We start from the raw sequence: 21,800 nt of genomic DNA on the forward strand, positions 1-21,800 counted from the left end.
CCCTATAACTGCCTTCATTACTTAAAACAGACCAGACGGGTTTTGTCAAAGGCCGTCGAGCAGCGGATAACACTAGAAGAATGTTAAATATCTTCCACTATGCGGAATTGAAGAATATCCCACTTCTTGCTATAACATTAGATGCAGAGAAGGCCTTTGACAGACTCAGATGGTCTTATGCCTTCTTGGTGATGGACAAGATAGAATTCCAAGGTCTAATTAAACATGCTATCTCTAGCCTATACGCAAATCCATCGGCACAGGTGTTTGCTAACGGAGTTCTCTCTGATAGATTTAACGTAACAAACGGGTTGAGACAAGGATGCCCTTTGTCACCTTTAATATTTTGGCCATGGCGCAACTTATTAGGAGTTCAATAGATATTGAATGGATAACTATTGGCCAACAGCAGGGCTCCAGATCACGACCAAAATAGTTGCAAATGTGACCTAGAATTGCAAAATGGCGACACTTTGTAGTCTTGTCGCCATTTGCACCTAGACCTGCTGTTGCTCTGCCGCTTTCACAAACTGTCATGACACGCACTGCTGTCAGCGCGGCCATGTTCTCAATGGGCTGATAGAAGGGAGGAGGCGAGGAGGGGCTGTGGCCACTGCGCCACCAATGAATATCGTTTATCCTTAATACAACGCAGGCTGCGGGTGCCGGACATATCCCATACCCGACACCCAGCCTCTATGTCTGCACGCTGCGATCCGCCGCTATTAACCCCTCAGGTGCGGCACCTGAGGGGTTACTAACGGCGGATCGCAGCGCGCAGACATAGAGGCTGGGTGCCGGGTATGGTATATGGCCGGCCCACCGCTTCCTGCGTTTGTATTAAGCATAAACAATGTATTATACCCCAATATTATAAATCAGAATTATTGCGCTTCCCCCCCCCCCCCCACCAAAGTATTATAATCATTGGTGGTGCAGTGCGCCCCCAACCCCCCCCCCGATGTATTATCATTGGTGGTGCAGGGAGTCCCCAACCCCCCATCCCCCTAGTATTATAATCATTGGTGGCAGTGGCAGTTCCAATTGGAACCCCAGTAGTGTAATCCTGGGGCTCCGATTGGTTACCATGGCAGCCAGGACGCTACTGAATACCTGGCTGCCATAGACGGCTGGCTCCCTGTCGTGGGTCGGTAGAGTATCAGCCTTTCAAATGATGACCCTTCCTAAATTGATATACATATTCCGTACTTTGCCTATACCCGTCCCAAACTATTTTTTTTTAAAAGGCACAAAACCTGTTAAATTGATATATTTGGAATGCTGAACCTCCTAGGATTGTGCATTCCATTTTAACTAGGGCAAGAAAAGTAGGAGGTATAGGTTTGTCGTCCATAGAAGACTATCAAAGGGTCATAGGTCTATCACTTCTGACTGAGTGGTGGAGGAATGATACTCAAAAACTTTGGGTCCAGATAGAAGATAGCATAGTAGGAAACAGCTCACTGAAAGACATATTGGTTAGGTCCGTTTGGAAAAAAGCTACGTTATATTTGTATCGGCATGCCATGCAACATGCTATATCCCTGGGGATCCAATTCCATTCCCTATATGGAAAACAGACCGTTCCTCTGAAGCTATTGGTAACTGTGGGTGTGCTAGAACAGAGTATAGGAGATGCGGCTGGATCTACATGGATCAGGGGAGGAGTGAACGACATAGCGACTTTATTGGAAGGGAGTTCAATTAAATATATGAGAGTTCGTCAATTCTGGAACCAGACACTTGCTGCTCCACCTAAACTTAACGTGAACTTGATTCATAGGCTCCAGGGTACTCCCATGATCTCAGATAAGAATACTAAAGCTATTTATAATATATTGGGGGATAAGAGTCAGTATTTTAAAACGCCTCCTCTATTAGCATGGAAAAAAGGACTTACAGCAAGAGTACACAGAAGTATGGTTAAAACACTTCTATGGTGGTATTTTACTCCCAATAGTTTGAGTAGGATATATGCGGGAACTAGTGCATGTTGTTGGAGACAGTGTGGACAAACTGGTACATTGCTGCAAATTTTATGGGGCTGTCCAGAGCTACATAACTATTGGCGAGATATATTCACGTTGATTTCTGATATTTGCTTCTGAGACTATGCCCTCCACATCCAAGAGGAGGGAAAGTACGATTGTTTCTTCTGAGTCCTCCCTAAATTGTTTATTCCCAGAACCATTAAACGTAGGTTACCCTTTGCTGAGGAAGATCAATCTGTCCTATGGGCTTGCCCAGAAGTAGATGTTTCTCTGGCAAAGCTAGTAAAAAAATCTAATACATTGCCTTTTGAGGAACTGGGATCATCAAAATACCCCATGGATAAAAAAAAGTTGATACCTCATTAAAAAGAGCATGGAAGTCGGCATTGACCCCTAGTTAAGCTGAATCTAGCTTAAATTTCTGTGGCAATATCTTTGAGGAGATGGTTATTAAGGCTGGAGGCTTTATAAAAGGACAACACTCCACATTATAACTTAATAGATTCATTCTCACTAGTGAAAAAAATACAATGCAACAGCACTCTGCACTCTGCAAACCAAATAAAGTACAAAAAAGTATTCTAATGCTAATGCTACACTTATTAAGGGAATTTGAGATTCTTGGCAAATAAATTTTGTACAAGATTATTTAGGCCCATCTGCCACAAGTCAAGGCGATCTCTGTAAGACGGGAACCTAACACTAAAAATTCGGATCCCAGGTAATAACAAGATATAGAATCTGAATTTGATGCATGCATAGAGGTATTCGAAATACACGCATAGGGATATATATTAGCAATAGGTAGGATGATGACAAACGCAGATCAAAATATAGAAGGGATTATGCAGAGATACTGGACACAGGGTAAACAAAGAGTTATATATAATTGTAGCCACATATAAATGGGATTGGAAGGTAACAAATCCCATGCAGTGCCGGGGGGGCTAGATGAAGGCAGTGTATGAGATCGCATCATTCAGGCCCGTGGGTTTCATGGTGTGCAATCTAAAAATCCATTAGGCCTCTCCCTGTAACAGAAAGCGGTCCATATCGCCCCCCCCCCCCCTCCTTAGAGACTTCTTCATTTGTTCAATACCCTGAAAGGTCACCCTGCATTATCACACTTCGCCATATGATGAGCTATGGGTGTGTCATTTGTCTTAGTAATATCCGAGACGTGTTCACCTATACTCCGCCTTAACTCGCGTATCATTTTGCCGACATATTTCATGCCACAAGTGCACGTCAGCAAGTAAATCACCCTGATTGATTTACAATTAATGAATGATCTGGAGTAGTAGGTTTTATTGGGTATACTTCCAGTGAAGGATTTGCTCTTATTGATGTATTGACAAAACGTGCATGTCCCACATGGAAAAGTACCCGTTGAGGTATTGCGTAGCCAGGATTGATGTTTGGGGCTCTGATAAATGCTATGAACCAGAGAATCCCGTAAATTCCGGCTGCGCCAATACGTAATCCCCGGTTTAGGAGGGATCAGGCTACCAATATCAGGATCTGATCTCAAAATGTCCCAGTTATCGGCAAGGGCTTGACATACTTCTTTATGGACCTTGTCATAGGTCCCGATTATTTTTACCACCTCATCTGCACTCTATTGTTAGGAGAGAGTAACTTGTCCCTATTGGTACTTAGCGGTAGGCTTCCTAAAGATATTAGTAAAATATAGCCCCAGACAATTATTGTTTAGACTTCCACCTCTGGTTTCTAGGACTTTATAACTCTATTGGTCACTGACTGGCAGATATAGCATGCAAATCTAATATCTAATCTATGCAGTCATAGTGACCCATACTGATTTACCTATTTTGCCAGCCTACTCTCTTTCACGTTTCTAGGTTATGCACCCCTATATGCATTTTAAATTAATTACTAATAAACTTTTGTTTGGAGTTTTAACGTCCTTATCAACATTTGCCCTATTCAAATATAGTTTGGATGTACACCTGTTCATCACCTAAATTATAATTTTATTCTGTAGTGATTGATTTTTGCGTTCTAATTGGGGAATTAGGCCCATCTTTAGGCTTTTTATCTGGAAACATTCATGCGGAACAGTGGATGGGTGATCCCAGTGAAGTTTTTTTCTGAGAAAGAAACATCTTTCTCCTCTCAAGCATTAAGTATCTCCTCGGCCTTTAAACAGGTTACACGTGTCTACAAAAATTACGTTAGGTCCTGGTGGGAGGGTCAATCACTGGGCACATATATCAAAAATAAGATTGAGCCTGCGCAATCCTATTATTCCAGCGGCTCGTCTAAGGCTACTTTCACACTAGCGTTCGGGGCTCCGCTTGTGAGTTCCGTTTGAAGGCTCTCACAAGCGGCCCCGAATGCATCCGTCCTGCCCTAATGCATTCTGAGTGGATGCGGATCCGCTCAGAATGCATCAGTCTGGCAGCGTTTGGGCTCCGCTCCGCTCAGCAGGCGGACACCTGAACGCTGCTTGCAGCGTTCGGGTGTCCGCCTGGCCGTGCGGAGGCAAACGGATCCGTCCAGACTTAAAATGTAAGTCAATGGGGACGGATCCGTTTGAATTTGACACTATATGGCTCAATTGTCAAACTGATCCGTCCCCCATTGACTTTCAATGTAAAGTCTGGACGGATCCGTCTGAAGCTACTTTCACACTTAGAATTTTTTCTACAATATAATGCAGACGGATCTGTTCTGAACGGATCCCATCGTCTGCATTATATGAGCGGATCCGTCTGGGCGGATCCGTTCTGATCGCAAGTGTGAAAGTAGCCTTAGATCCACAGAGTTTATTAAAAAGTGGGAAAAAGAATCCATAGAATCCTCAAAGAGATTAATTAAACTTCTTTTAGAGGAAGAGCAGAATGTGTTATCAGCTGTTGAATGTGAACTAAAGGAGGCTATTGAGCTTACACAAAAGTTCATTCATTCTGAGTTTAATAAAAAGGAAACTCTGCTTCAGACATCGATGGTGAAATACACAGCGCAGCTGAAAGAAAATAACATATTCTGTTCAACAGAGACATAAAGGATTTCAAAGAGGGCAGGATCTTTGATTATAGTGTGAAGTACTCTGACACACTCAAATTAGACACTGAAGCATCATCATCAGAGTGTGAGACTGAGCCTGAATCATCATGGAAAGGATCTAGTTCCCAGCTATAAAGAAGAGCATACAGAGGTAGAGGTTGGAGTAGATGGGGGGGGGGGGGGGGGGGGGCTATAGACAATACCCCCCTGGTATCCCAATACATGCTATGAAACAAGAATTAAGCTCCACTCTCAAACAGGCAGTAATACCCCACTATCCCTCGCTTATTAAAAAAAGACGACCTTCAAATAATAAATCTATCACCCAACAGCCTAACAGATATTGAGAGGCAGGTTCTACGCAAGGGTCTTTCGTTCGTTCCCATCGAGAGGTTTGATCTCTTCGGGTGGGTTAAGGACATGCACCTTTTTCGCTCGCAAACTCAAATTACAACAATTCTTTATTACTCATGATCGCCGTAATTGTGAAGAACTGGGGATCGATATAAATGATCTTCCCGATGTGCAGCTCCTAGCAGACCTCTTTACGGAGGGCCAACGGGAACCGGGAGAAGGTGCCTTTACCAGTTTACGGCTGCCGTCTACAATAATGCCCCCCTTTGGGGACAATACACCAATCGACATCTTTGTATCGATAGTCACCAATAAACTTCGCACACTGGAGACACAGGCCAATGGGTCGGACAACCTTTTGGTGGCAGAAAGGGAGGCTCTCAGGGGGCTCCAGCAGGATAGTGACGTCATTATCAAATCTTCGGATAAGGGTAGGAACGTGGTAATTCTGGGACACGATCTCTATCAAAATATGCGCCAGAAAATTCTAAGTGACAAACGGACATACAGACAACTACCGTCTGACCCCACCCCAATTTTTAAGAAAGAAAGAACTGGCGTCCATCCTATCAAGCCCTAGAGGCTTAGATTATCAACAAAACTGAATATGCATATCTTATCCCTGAACATCCTGTTATGGCAGTATTTTATGGCCTACCCAAAGTACACAAAGGCTGTGACCCACTAAAGGGCAGACCAATTGTGTCTGGTATTGGCAGCCTCACTGCCAATATCAGTACATATGTGGACACTATTCTTAGACCCTTTGTTGCCAGCTTACCCTCATACGTGAGGGATACAATCAATGTTTTGGGCTGCCTTAATGGCATCCAGTGTGAAAGAGGTACGCAATTGGCTAGCTTGGACGTAGAGGCCCTCTACAGCTCTATCCCTCACGAGCTTGGCTGTAGAGCGGAGCTAACTTTTTTACAACAGAGGGAGGAGCATTGCAGACGGCACAATATGTTCCTGATGGAATTGTTGGATTTCACTTTGACACACAATGTGTTACTGTTTGATGGACAGATTTTCCACCAGCTCAGGGGAGTTGCAATAGGCAGCCCCTGTGCCCCGACTTTTGCGAATCTCTACCTGGGCTTGTGGGAAAGAGAGACTGTGTTTAGTGACGATCATCTATACCCTTATGGATCAGGTACATTGATGAAGTGCTGGTCCTGTGGATGGGAAGTAAGGCACGGTTTCAGGAGTTTGTCACAACACTAAACAATAATTGTCTGGGGGTATATTTTACATCTGAAATCAGCGAGAATTAAATCTCTTTTACTTGATCTGTTGATTACTTTGAGCTCTTCTGGCCAGATCGTGACAAATATCTTTAGGAAGCCTACCGCTACCAATATTCTCCTGAGATGGGAGAGCGGGCATCTGGCGGCCCTCAAAAGGGGTATTCCTAAAGGACAATATTTGAGGGTCAGAACAAATTGCTCCCAATGAACTGATTTTAGATTTGCTGCTAAGGAACTACAGCAGCGATTTATTCATCGCTGTTACCCACATAAGATGCTAAAGGAGGCTTATCAACATTCTCTAAGTACCAATAGGGACCAGTTACTCCCTCCCCTAAAAATAGAGAGAGTGCAGATGAGGTGGAAGAATCACCAGGACCTATGACAAGGCCCATGAAGAAGTATGTCAAGTCCTTGCCGATAACTGGGGCATTTTGAGATCAGATCCTGATATTCGTAGCCTGATCCCTCCTAAACCGGATATTACGTATCGGTGCTGCCAGAATTTACGGGATTCTCTGGTTCATAGCATTTATCAGAGCCCCAAACATCAATCCTGGCTACGCAATACCTTAACGGGTACTTTTCCATGTGGGACATGCACGTTTTGTCAATACATCACTAAGGGCAAATCCTTAACTGGAAGTATACCCAATAAAACCTACACCAGATCATTCATTAATTGTAAATCAATCACGGTGATTTATTTGCTGATGTGCACTTGTGGCATGAAATATGTCGGCAAAACGATACGTGAGTTCAGGCGGTGTGCGGTGAACACCGCTTGGATATTATTAAGACAAATGACACACCCATAGCTAGTCATGTGGCGGAGTGTCATGATGGCAGGGTGACCTCTTTTGAAATTTCAGGGTATTGAACAAATTAAGAAGTCTCTAAGGGGGCGATATGGACCGCTTTCTATTACAGAGCGAGGCCCAGTGGATCTTTGGGATTTTTTGATTGTACACCATGAAACCCACAGGGCCTGAATGATGCGATCTCATACACTTCCTTCATATAGCTCCCCCCCCCCCCCCCGACACTGCATGGGATTTGTTACCTTCTTATGTAACCTTTCAATCCCATTTATATGTGGCTACAATTAATTTTATATATATATATATATATATATATATATATATATATAAAACTCTTTGTTTACCCTGTGTCCAGTATCTCCGTATAATCCCTTCTATATTTTGATCTGCGTTTGTCATCATCCTACCTATTGTTAATATATGTCCCTATGCGTGTATTTTGAATACCTCTATGCATGCATTGCATTCAGATTCTATATCTTATTATCTGGGATCCCCCCCAGCCCATTTTTGTTTGATCCAGTTGTTTGTATAGCCGCCGAGAGTTTCCCCCATATACTTTCAGCGCTGCTGCGCTCTCCCCGTTGGGTACCTCCTGCCTGACAGCTGACCGGCGATACCTGAGCCTGTTCTCCCGCCAGGTTGGCTGACTAAGTTGAGGCACGTCTTGTGGGCGGGGTTGTTTGCGTTTAAATCACGGCACTTGGGCGGCCGCTTCGCAGCCATCACAGTACCGTAGTTCACACTAGAGCCACAAAAGCACGCCGACTCTCAGACTAGAGAAGTGCGACTTAGGCAGGCTTTAATGTTTGGTGCTCGATTTATTTTTAAGTGCTCCTGAGGAAGTGCTCCATCAATACGCACAGAAACGCGTAGAGCCGTGTATAATATACACTTTTGCTGGTGTGTGCTTATAGCTGGCTGTCTACGAGCCATATCGGCTGTAATCCACACCACCTTTAGTGAGGCACCTCCTTCCAATCGTCCTCAGTGGATAGCATGGTGCACGCCCATCTGCTGGGTGACGAGCATGTATCTAAGTCGCCACACTGTTGCTCCTAATGGGCCTGGCACTGGATACTTTGTCTCAGCCCAGAGGTGTGCTCCTATTGGGCAGTACTATGATATAATGGTACAACGCACTACTCTTTCCACAATTTGCCCAATGTGAACTACTGTTTACCTGGACTTCCACCTCTGGTTTCTAGGTCTTATAACTCTATTGGTCACTGACTGGCAGATATAGCATGCAAATCTAATATCTAATCTATGCAGTCATAGTGACCCATACTGATTTACCTATTTTGCCAGCCTACTCTATTTCACGTTTCTAGATTATGCACCCCTATATGCATTTTAAATTAGATTACTAATGCACTTTTGTTGTTTTGAGTTTTAGCATCCTTATCAACATTTGCCCTAAGCTTTATACTTAAACTAATTAAGAATCGGCCACACCTCCGGTACAAACTGGAAAGAAAAAAAGGGGTCAGTCAGCACATCCCAATGCGCATAGGCTGATTTTAATTAATGTGAGTCTATAGCTTAGCCTTCTCTCCCTCACTTACTAGAAGCCTTTTAGCACTAGGAGAAGTATAGGGTGGACTCTCATTGCATTTGTTGGGGGCCATTTGGCATCAGGAGAGGTGTGGAGTGGGCTCGGCATGCATGTTGGTACCTGCATTCTCTGGATGAAATGGAGGACATTTTGGCACCAAATATGACAAAAAGTAAGTTGGGCTCCGCATGCATGTGGAACCTACACTCCATGAATTTTATGGTTGCCGTCATGGCACATAACAGGCACAATTTTTAGTGTTAGGTTCCCGTCTTACAGAGATCGCTTTGACATGTGGCAGACGGGCCCAAATAATTTTGTACAAAATGGCATCTCTAATTTACATAATAAGCACAGCATTAGCATTAGAATACAATTTTCGTACTTTATTTGGTTTGCAGAAAGCTGTTGCATTGTTTTTTTTTTCTTTGTGTTTTCAGCCATAGCAACGTGCACCTGCGCATTGGGATGTGCTGACTGACCCATTTTTTTCATTCCCACTACTGTTGACATCTATAAACTTCCTGTATGATGCAATGGAAGAATCTCTCTGTATGGTAGCTAGAACCATAGCCCTCACTAAAGCCTCATTCACACGTCAGTGTTTTGGTCTGTGATTTCTATAAGTGAGTGTGAGCCAAAACCAGGAGTGGAGCCTCCAGACATCAGGCATAAGGAAAAGATCTGCACCTGTTCTGTGTTTAGAGCTGCACTTGGTTTTTGCTCAAAATCACGACCAAAACATTGATGTGTGAATGAGGCTTAATACTGCTAGAAGGGCATTGTGGTCTGGAAATGTGTGGTCAAAGCTCCAGCGATGTAGTATCCCATTTCATAGGGTGTTATTTGGACCAGACTTAGATGCCTTTTTCCAAAATCTTTTCTAATTCCAATAAATCTTTTCTGGTTGAAAGGAAATATCCCTTTCGGAAATGTAAAAAAGGATCCTTCTTTCAGTCTAAAAAAACGAGAGAGGAAAAACAGCAAAGGAAGGAAAAAGACTGAGGATTTTTTTTAACCCCTTAATGCACATGTACAGTGCTGGTGGACTTGACTTAAGGACCAGCGCCCGCCCTATCAGCAGCATGGACCCGACAGTCACTGACAGCCGGGCTCCTGCTGCATACGTCGGCATCGGTCAAAACATAGATGCCGATGTGTTAACCCCTTGTATGCCGCGGTCAAAGCTGTCCGTGTTATGCAGACTGTTTGCGGAGGGTACGGGTGCCGTCCGCTTCCCCATCGGGTCCCTGCGCTGCAGTGGCGGGGACCCGATGGCAGAGAAGGCAAGCCCCGATTCCTTCCATAGGCATCAGAGCTTGCCTTCTATGGAAGCCTGTGAGATACAGGCCTTAGGCTTGGTCTCACAGGCAGGCTGTCAGCAAAAAAGCTTACAGCCAATGCATTACAATCAGTGATGAGCGAACTTCTGTTTTAAGTTCGGCGTCTAAAGTTCGGCTTCCGGTTAGCGGAGAATCCCGATATGGTTCCCGATATGGATTCCGACTTCCGTTGTGGTCCGTGGTAGCGGAATCAATAATTGGCCATTATTGATTCCGCTACCACGGACCACAACGGTATTCGGAATCCATATCGGGATTCTCCGCTAACCGGAAGCCGAACTTTAGACGCCGAACTTAAAACAGAAGTTCGCTCATCACTAATTACAATACATGTTGTCTTGTAATGCATTGCAGAGGGGATCAGACCCCAGAAGTTGAAGTCCCAGAGTGGAACAAAAATAAAAAAGTTAAAAAAAAAAGTTTTTTTTTTCATAATAAAAAAAGTTTTATGTAAAAAAAAAATAAAAAAATTCCCAAAATAAAACACATAAAATTGTAAAAAAAAAAATAGAAAAAAAGAAAACCAGATATATTGGGTATTGCCCCGTCCATACGTATCGGCTCTACATAAATATCACATGATCCACCCCCTCACCTGAATTCCGTAGAAAAAATAAAATAAAAACTCTGCTAAAACAATAATTTTTTTCTCACCTTACATCACAAAAAGTGCAACACCAAGCGATCAAAAAGGCATATGCCCCCCAAAATCAATCAGTCATCCCGCAAAAAATGAGCCCCTACATACAACAATAGGGCAAAAATTTTAAAAACTATGGCTCAGAACATGGAGACACTAAAATATGATTTTTTTTTTGTTTAAAAAATGCTGTTATTCTGTAAAACCTAAATAAACAATAAAATAGTAGACATATTAGGTATCACCGCATCCGTAAGAACCTGATGTATAAAAATATCACATGACCTAACCCCTCAGATGAACACCATTTTCTTGACACCTTACGTCACAAAAAGTGAAATACCAAACGATCAAAAAGTCACATGCACCCTAAAATAGTATCAATCAAAAAGTAATTTTATACTGAAAAAAAAATATATATGGCTTTCAGAATATGGAGACACTAAAAAATCTTTTTTTTTTCAAAAAAGCTTTATTATGTAAAACTGAAACAAGCAATACCACATATTTGGTATTGTCGCATCTGCAACAACCTGCTATGTAAAAATACCACATGATCTAACCTGTCAGATGAACATTGTAAATAAAAAATAAAAACTGTGCCAAAACAGCTATTTTTTGTTACCTTGCCTCACAAAAAGTGTAATTTAGAGCAACCAAAAATCATATGTGCCCTAAAATAGTACCAACAAAACTGCCACCTTATTCTGTAGTTTCCAAAATGGGGTCACTTTTTTGGAGTTTCTACTCTAGGGGTTCATCAGGGGGTCTTTAAATGTGACATGTCAACTTAAAATTATCCCAGTGAAATATGCCCTCCAAAAACCATATGACTTTCCTTTCCTTCTGCGCCCTGTCTTGTGCTCGTACAGAAGTTTACGACCACATATGGGGTGTTTCTGTAATCTACAGAATCAGGGTAATAAATATTTAGTTTTGTTTGGCTGTTAAACCTTGCTTTGTTAGTGGATTTTTTTTAATTAAAATGGAAAATCTGCCCAAAAAGTGAAATTCTGAAATTCCATCTACATTTTCCCTTAATTCTTGCGAAACACCTAAAGGGTTAACAAAGTTTGTAAAATCTGTTGAATACCTTGAGGGGTGTAGTTTCTAAAATGTGGTCATTTATGGGTGGTGTCTATTATGTAGACCTTACAAAGTGACTTCAGACCTGAACTGGTCCTTAAAAATTGGGTTTTGGAAATTTTCTTAAAAATTTTAATATTTGCTTCTAAACTTCTAAACCTTCTAACGTCCAAGAAAAAAAGTAATTTACAAAATGATCCAAACATGAAGTAGACATATGGGAAATGTAATAACTATTTTAGGAGGTATCACTATCTGTTTTAAAAACAGAGAAATTGCAAATTTTTCTAAGTTTTTGATAAATTTGGTATTTTATTATAAATAAAAATGAAATATTTTGGCTCAAATTTAACACTGTCATGAAGTACAATATGTGACGAAAAAATGTTCTCAGAATGGCCTGAATAAATAAAAGCATTTTACAGTTATCACCACATAAAGTGACACATGTCATATTTGTAAAAAATGGCCTGGTCCTTAAGGTGAAAAATGGCAGGGTCATGAAGGGGTTAATAAACCTCTGAACCAACCATACAATGACACCAGGTATCCTGTGGGAGGAAATTTGACAAAATTTTGTTCCAGAAAGGGAAAAGACCTGCTTCCGTCCTGTAATATGTTTCTCGATACTTCAACAGAACCTCGAGAAAAGGATCTTGGATCTGTTATCTATGATGGTGTTGGCTTTGGTGCCTCCAGACCAGTGGGATCTGGGTTTACTATTCTACAGTATTTTTGGTAAAATAGCCAAATGGAACCTACCGTCTGATAATAAATCTAAAATAACTCAACAAATTTATCAAATACGAACGAGTCAAGATGGAATCTATAAAATCAACCATAAATCTATTACAAAAATGAGTCTTTATGGTGTCCTAGATTTTCAAATGCATATTACCATATTCTAGTCTACCACAAAGACCAAGAGTTCCAGAGAATAGCAGTCTATCTGAAGGGGGTGCTGCATTATTTTCATTTCCAAACCCATTCCTTTGGGATCAAGTCAGCACTTCCCCCAGAATTTTTCTAAAGCTCATGCTGATAGCAGTAGCTCATCTAAGGAGATCAAATATTCTAATTATGCCCAATTTAGACGATGATCTTGTCATAATAATAAGGAAGAAATCCAGTCCTTCTCCATCAGCAAAAATACAGAAGACAAAATGTTTTTTTAAACTGTATATTTTTGTTCATTTAATCATATAAAACTTGCAAAGTTTTCAGCATGCCATACTCCCTTCCTGCTGCACTATACATGTAGGGCGCTGCCACTCAAAGGTCAAAGGTATAAAAAATATTAATAAAAATGACGAATAATGATGAATAAAACTTTGTTGTAATACTGCACGGAGACTTTGTGAAGTAATAACTTCGTCTCATCGGAGCCAATACATTCTGCTCCGTATAGTATTACAACAAAGTTTAATGCGAATCGACTTTGGATAAAGCATCAAAAGTCGATTCGCTCATCCCTAGTGGCCAACGCAAATTCAAACTACACACAACCTCAGTGAAAAACACAGTAATAAAGTGGTACAGAAGAAAATGCTTCAAGTAAAAAACAAGGAACACAGTGTTACATAATTTATTTTTTTGCCACTTTTTCGTCAACACAGAAAAACTGCAATGAAAGTCCCCCATACACATGTATTGAATTGTAGTTTGTGCAGAATCTGAATGTGGATTACTTTCTTTTTCTTTTGCTTTTACACTATGTAAAAAATGATGAAGATTTTTAACAAATACCAACTGAAAAAACTATTTTTTAACCCAAAATGAGTAAAACGCAATGATAAAATAATTGCCTCCAAAAGGGTCTGCAGCCTTTAACGTCTAATATAGCCCATGCCTTTACATGCCTCACTGTCACAAGGCGATCAGTTATTCACTTCCCGGTCAGTGGTTTTAATGTTATGACAGATTGGTGTATATTGCTAAAGTGGAGCCATTATGACCTGCCAGCAATAATCTTTTGCAGTGAATTGGAAATTCATATGCATCTTATCAACGATTTATCAGCCAACAAGGGACACCGATATGATTATCATTTTTCTCCTCTTCTAAAATTTTCTTTGAATTTTCTGTGTTCTTGCCAACTGCCCAATGTCCTACCTAGTATAATCAGGCCTCCAGAATTGTCATTATTCTCATGTGAATTAGTTGCCTGCTGTGTTCTGGTTACTCCTCACAGATGTGAGATGATACAAAATATCAGCAGTGATGTCAGTGAAAAGAAAACAGCATGAGATATGATGTTTTCTGCCGTTGTACGTGACCTGAAAGCGGAATTCCACTTTTCTGTAACCCAGTAATAAACACCTTACCCCTTGCAGCTGTATATTCAGCAAACCTCTTTTCCTGGTTATAAAGCATCTTTTCCCTCTGTGCACACCGTCTGACATAAATTGTGCCAGTAGTAACAAGTACTTGTTCACGCAGCATTTTTCTGTGCATATTCTACCTTCCATTGTTTTGAAAACCCTCTCGCATCCTTTCTTGCCTCAGTTGCCACAAGGAAACAGACCAAAAACTGCGGCAGGTTTCCGTCCATACCGGCATTAGCCCCTTGAATGGTGTTAATTCAGGGTCAGACCCAGGCCATTCAAGCTACAAACCCACAACATAGGTCGGATGGTCTGTCTCGGATTTCAGCTGTAGATTCTGTGAAAAATAAAAGTTGGATTTTTCCACTGTGCATGTGTGAACACACCCTAAATGTCCCACAATTAGTATTTGGTCAATGGCACTGGCAGTATTTCAGCAGTGTGTCATTTACAGGTGAATTCTTTACTCGTTGCAGTGTGATGCCAGAACTGTGATTTAGGAGTCCAGTGTCTTCATGAGCTGCAGGTTTTTCCCAACCCTCGCTGCTGATTGACAGCTTTCTACCTATGGGAGAAGACTGTGAATCAGCAGCAGTGGTAGTGGTTTGCAGCTCATGTCTTTAGAATGCTGCCAATCAGTTTGAGAAGGCACAGGCACTCCTGTGAGCTCCGCAGTCTTCTCGCAGCGTACCAAGCACAGCGCTGTACATTGTATAGCGGATGTGCCTGGTATCGCAGCTTAAAGAGGACCTTTCATCGGGCTAGCTCTAGTCTACGGTAATTATTATCCTACCTTATAGGGCGGCCCCCACTAATGCCATGGCATTTATTATTATTTTTCTACAGAACCCTCCGTTCGTCTGCTGTTGGCCCGGTATATTTTGGCGCCTTATATTATAATAAGGCGACTCTGTTATACTAGGTGGAGACTTGAATTTTCCCTGGGAGTGGTTATCTTCTCCCTGGCTGTGAGCGCATCCAATCAGAACGCCCCTTTCTTAGCCAGGGAGAATGAGCTCAAGTTCTCGCGAGAATCGCAAGAACTTGAGTGTGTAGACATCCTTGAGCTCATTCTCCCTGGCTAAGAGCGGGCGCTCTGATTGGATGCGCTTACAGCCAGGGAGAAGATAACCACTCCTAGGGAAAATACAATTCTCTGCCTAGTATAACCGAGTCGCCTCATTATAATATAAGGCGCCAAAATATACGGGGCCAACAGAGGACGAACAGGGGGTTCTGTAGAAGAAAAAAAAAAGTGCCATGGCATCAGTGGGGGCCGCCCTATGAGGTAGGATAATAATTAGACTAGAGCTAGCCTGATTAAAGGTCCTCTTTAACCCATTTACTTCTGTGGGGCTGAGCTGCACATGCAGCACTGCTATACACACATGCAGCACTGCTATACACACATGCAGCACTGCTATACACACATGCAGCACTGCTATACACACATGCAGCACTGCTATACACACATGCAGCACTGCTATACACACATGCAGCACTGCTATACACACATGCAGCACTGCTATACACACATGCAGCACTGCTATACACACATGCAGCACTGCTATACACACATGCAGCACTGTTATACACACATGCAGCTCTGCTACACACATGCGCCTATACAGTTCTGTTACACACAAACGCACATCTTTAATAAAAACTCATATTTCCCTACACCAGTGCTGGCTGTAAAGTCTTCCTGCTCTGGCTCCTCCTATTGATGACATCATCAAAAGTCCTTAAGCTGTACTGGACTTCTCATCTACTTTCAATACAGCATAGGACATTCTTCTCCAAGTGCTGAACAAATGGTTCTCCTACATGCCAACTCTCTCGCTGACCGGCAAAGCTGTGCATGTGCGCTCTGCTGGATCATTAAGGAAGCAGATGGGGGTCTGGCCATGCTGGATCTCCCTGACCGTTTATAAGACGCAGGCACTTTTTAGCAAGATTTTTGTCTTAGGCTAGGACTACACAATGACATGTGTCGCCCAACATTTTTTATAAAGACAGTCTATGTTGTCGCACTGCGCCATACTGCAACACAACAGTAGCAAAAAACCCATCCGACTGTCGCATCACAGTATGTCTCATTGCAACACCATAGACTATCATTATAAAAATTGTCACGCGACACTTGTTGCAGTGTAGTTTTGCCCAATGTGTCGCGTGACACATGTCGTTGTGTAGCCCTAGCCTTATAAAGCAAATAGTATGTTAAATTAGACAAATATCACTGCAGCCCAAGGGGGAAATTAAGACTGGTGTAAAAAGCTGGTCTCAGTAAATGTGCCCCCAATGTCTTATATACTATAATAGATTATGATCCAATGTTAATAGGTAGTCAAAGACCTTCATTGCCAGAGTCAGAGCCTGTCACAGTGGGGAGTGCAGGAAACCCCCCACTGTACAATGTCAGGGGAGAAGGGAATGCCACCAGGCGAGAAACCAAGGATAAGGGAGCAGGTCACCTCCTATAGCGTCCCTAATCCTCACCCTAACTCCTCACCGTATGAGCGGACCTGGATGGTAGGATGGCTCATACCCAGGAAACCTAGAGCCCTACTAACCCTGATGATCCGTGGTTAGTAAGGTCAGGGCCAGAGATGACCTGTTCTTCTAAGAAACGGAAGAGCAGGAGTCTCTGCAGGCCTAACAGCGAGGAGAGGAGCAGACAGTAAGCAGAGGACAAACTCAACAGGTAAGTGTCCTGTGGCAGAATGACAACAGACCACAGGACCACAACGTCACTTACCTGCCCAGAACAACTAAAAGGAACGAGTCGTCCGCAAAACAACCACTGGCTCCTGTGAAAAGCACTGAAGCCCAAACACGCATATCTGGACTCAGTACAAACACTATAGTACAGTACAAACACAGGAGCAGTAGTAACTGCCTGGACCACCATGCGGCAAGATGGATGGTGGACCCAGACAGCACTGCTTAACTGAATGCTGGTTTCCCCTCCGGGGACCCCCCTCCAGAGGTATAGACAAACAGGGGAAATGTCAAACAACCATGCTGGACTACAAACGCCAAATAGACCAGACATGGAACACCAAATGACATACAACAAACACCCTGTACATCACACACCATACTCAAAACAACAAGTGAGGATAGGAAAAGGAATAGAAACAAAGGGAAGACAAGGGGATGACATTGCAGATGACATTGATGTCAAACTAGGATAGCCCTCAGATATCATCCAAGAAAGGAGCAAGCTCCTTCACAAACAAAGGCAGACATAACAATGACCTCAGCAACAGTATATGGAGAGACCTGAGACCACACACAGCTCCACCTTGCTCACACCTTAACCCCGTGCACACCAGAAGGAAGGGCAACAGCCATGAAGGGAAAGCACACACGCATGCAATACAACAACACGTTGCCACCGGCAACCAGCATGCGTGGCGAAAGTGTCACGGCAAACTACCTCCAAGCCGCGACAGAGCATCTTGAGTGCTTCTGAATTATGCAGTGAGACAAAAAATGTAACATTGTATTAAGCATGTGGATCATACTGACATAATGGACCAAAGGCACAATTGCCTTTAATGGCAGTCATATTCATCACATCAAGCCTAGATAAAATAATGAGGGATATTTGAGGATGAGGATAATGAGGGAGTCGGGAAGGAATTTTTATTCCCCTAAAGTGAGGAAAATTGGCTTCTACCTCACAGGGTTTTTTTGCCTTCCTCTGGATCAACTTGCAGGATGACAGGCCGAACTGGATGGACAAATGTCTTTTTTCGGCCTTATGTACTATGTTACTATGTTACTATTTATGAAAGCTGTTACGGCAGTTCTGTGGAGTTAAATTGTCACATTTTTTGGCCCACGTGACAATTTGCACAAAGTGTATCGACTTTTGGTTTCCCACACCACTTTCAGAAATGGAGTGAGAAGGAGTCTGAATAGAGTCTGTTTTAAGGTGCATTTATGATGTTATATGTTGTAGAAAATGTCGCAGCCAATTGCAAATTACATCAGGTAACCCCCTGGTGTATAAATCGCATACAAACGCAAAGTCACATTACATGAGTGTCAAAGTGATTAAAAACCATTGCCATCTCATAAATTTGGCAGAGCACAAAAAGACAAAGGCAGACTTAAAAGTGGCAATAGAAAACAGTGCAATTGAAAAATACCCCCCAATATCTTTAACACTTGTGGAAAGATAGAAGAAATATAATTCGTATAGATTTCTACTCACAAACAAAAATAGATTCTTGGGCTGGTTATTGCCTTTACATGTTAAATTATCAGTAGTGCAGCCATCAACGTAACATGTATGCAGGACCATGACTTGAACAGATGTCTAAAATAAAAAAATTCTCATCATAGATTTGGCCATATGCTCCTGGATGCCCGGAATGAGGTGTGTTTGTTAGTTTATTATTGTTATAGTTGATTTTTAATGTTTTTAGCTTTATTAACTGATTGATTCTTGAAACATTTTTAGCAGGTTTCACAAATTGTGGGGAATTAGGTAATGGTTATAAACAATGTTTCTGCCATAGAAAAGTTGCAAATTTTTGTGCAAGGCTCATCTTTTCCCACTTTTTATGGTGTGCGTGCCACTTTTTAAAATAGAGGACCGGAGGTTCGGAAGCCTATGCTGCCCAACAAATTTAAGATAACTTATCCCCAAAAACTGGTGTAAATAAACCTGAAATCTACACCAGTTCCCAACTGGTGTAGCTTTTAGCTTCTGGGGCATGGGTCTCACTTGATGTGCTAAAATTGTGCATGCCTCTTAATCATTTTGGTTCATCTTATGCCAGTGGGCTTTATACTGCCTTAGTAAATATGCACTGTTTAGTTTTATGTTAGATACTATGTTTGTAGGTTATTGTAGATGTGATTCTGCAGAAGCTTAAAGAGGTTATCCCATGATTAGTGTAAAAAATGAAAATCATGTGTCATATATAGTACATGATCATCTCTAACAAAGCTAGATTCAGCCCTGTACATTGTGTTTCTCTGTTAGATTTATATTAAGCTGGCAGCTCATGGGGCATGTCCAGCTCCGGGTGTGTGTCCTTTCTGCTGCAACACTCTCCCTACCACAGCTCAGGAGGCAGTTGATGGGTGGAACTGAGCATGTGCGGCCATCTCAGTAAGGTGGACAGAGAAAAAAGAAAAGTGGTGTTATACATTTTATTGAATAACTCAGTGGCTATGCTCATTTTTTAATTACTTTTAATTACAAAAGTATTCAGATCCAGGTGCTGGTTTGAAAACTGCAGAATATCTTTGTGGGACAACCCCTTTGACTTTCTACCCATATTTGAATATTAGAATAAAAGTGATGATGCTGTAATAAACTAAAACTGTAAAGCGCTGTAATTTCACCAACTTATTTGACCACTTCCAATGTTCACCATGGGCCCCCAACAGACTCTCATCCTGGCCTGCTGTCCAAGCCCTCCATATTATAATCTGCCATTGTACACGAGGATCTATCTCCCGTTTTTTTTTTTTTTTTTAAAGGCCCCTTTCACACCGGCGAGTATTCTGCGCGGGTGCAATGCGTGATGTGAACGCATTGCACCCGCACTGAATCCGGACCCATTCATTTCTATAGGGCTGTGCAGTGATTTTCACGCATCCCTTGTGCGTTGTGTGAAAATCGCCGCATGCTCCTCTTTGTGCATTTTTCACGTAATGCAGGCCCCATAGAAATGAATGGGGTTGCGTGAAAATCTGCAAGCAAGTGCGGATGCGGTGCGATTTTTCACGCACGGTTGCTAGGAGACAATCGGGATGGAGACCCGATCATTATTATTTTCCCTTGTAACATGGTTATAAGGGAAAATAATAGCATTCTGAATACAGAATGCATAGTACAATAGCGCTGGAGGGGTTAAAAAAATAAATAAATATTTAACTCCCCTTAATCTACTTGCTTGCGCAGCCCTGCTTCTCTTCTGTCTTCTTTTTTGCTGTGTGCAGGAAAAGGACCATCACCATGGTAAAAGATCATGTGACGGACCATGTGGTGAGCGCAGTGATGTCACCACAGGTCCTTTTCCTGCACACAGCAAAGAAGAAGACAGAAGAGATGCCGGGCTGCACGATCAAGTGGATTAAGGCAAGTTAAATTATTATTATTATTTTTTTAACCCCTCCAGCGCTATTGTACTATGAATTCTGTATTCAGAATGCTATTATTTTCCCTTATAACCATGTTATAAAGGGAAAATAATACAATCTACAGAATACCGATCCTAAGCTCGAACTTCTGTGAAGAAGTTCGGGTTTGGGTACCAAACATGACGATTTTTCTCACGCACGTGCAAAACGTATTACAATGTTTTGCACTCGCGCAAAATTGCGCATGTTCCTGCAACGCACCCGCACCTTTTCCCGCAACGCCCGTGTGAAAGAGGCCTAAGACTTTCATATATGTGATCGTTTGAAAATTATGCTGAGTGTGGATCTTTGACATAAGCATGATTCTTTTTCAGGATTGGTCTATAATGTCACTCCTTACATGGAATACCATCCTGGGGGTGAGGAGGAGCTCATGAAAGCAGCTGGAATAGATGGCACTCAACTTTTTGATCAGGTACAGTGGAAACACAATGTTAGCCATTCTGTTTAAAATCATACGATATTCTGCAGATAAATTCCCCTCAACGTTGCATTCATTGTTGTTGACAAGGTCAGAATTGCAAGAGTAGTACTTCATGTTGTGCTAGTCTTACCCCCAAAGTGCTGATAACCTGCTGGAAGGCTCGAATGCAATCAAAAGATGTGTGCCCTGCTGGCATCACTGACTATTCCCCATTACTTTAATCACTCCTACTTTATTCACAGGACTGTAATTTGCGGATTAGATGTGGACCCATTCATTTCAATAGGATAGCCATTCCACAGCCCTGCAAAAAAGCGTGTTTCCTTTTCTTGTCTGTTTTGCAGACAAAAATAGGCATTGTTACAATTGGTCTGTAAAAAACGGATGCAACACTGATGTCATCCATATTTTTATGCGGACCGCAAAATACATAGGGTTGTGTAAATGGTACCTTATACTAAGGCCGCCGCGGTACAATAGTACACTGGTATAGATCATACCAGTGTGTTACTGTATTGCGGCGGCAGCAGGAAGCTCAGTGTCATAGCAACCAATGACGCCGTGCGCTCCTGCTCTCAGCAGGAATCCAGGCCGTGGTTCCACGGACCGCTCACGGCGTCATTGGTTGCCTAATGATTTGGTAAACGGAGCTAAACTAGGAAATGTCTGATTTCCAAACTTCTGCTTACAATATGGTTTACAGTTGTTGTAGACTGGGAGTCTCCAGCCCATCCATTGTTTCTGAAAATGACTGGGGGTCATCTCCAAAGGACAAAATAAAATGTTATATGCCATACGTCATTGTGTCTGA

General features: G+C 42.2%; 1 protein-coding gene across 2 annotated transcripts in view; it reads left to right on the forward strand.

Annotated features, from left to right (window-relative positions):
- The window catches only part of LOC122936092 (cytochrome b5 reductase 4), a 356,825-nt gene that overhangs the window by 38,247 nt on the left and 296,778 nt on the right, over positions 1 to 21,800 (forward strand). For both annotated transcript variants that reach the window (XM_044292106.1, XM_044292107.1), the window contains exon 3: positions 20,880 to 20,980. In XM_044292106.1, the coding sequence (XP_044148041.1) occupies positions 20,880 to 20,980 (101 nt within the window). The remainder of the gene's footprint in view (positions 1 to 20,879; positions 20,981 to 21,800) is intronic.

This window comes from Bufo gargarizans, chromosome 4, assembly GCF_014858855.1.
Source record: "Bufo gargarizans isolate SCDJY-AF-19 chromosome 4, ASM1485885v1, whole genome shotgun sequence".
In the NCBI taxonomy this organism is placed as follows: domain Eukaryota; kingdom Metazoa; phylum Chordata; class Amphibia; order Anura; family Bufonidae; genus Bufo; species Bufo gargarizans.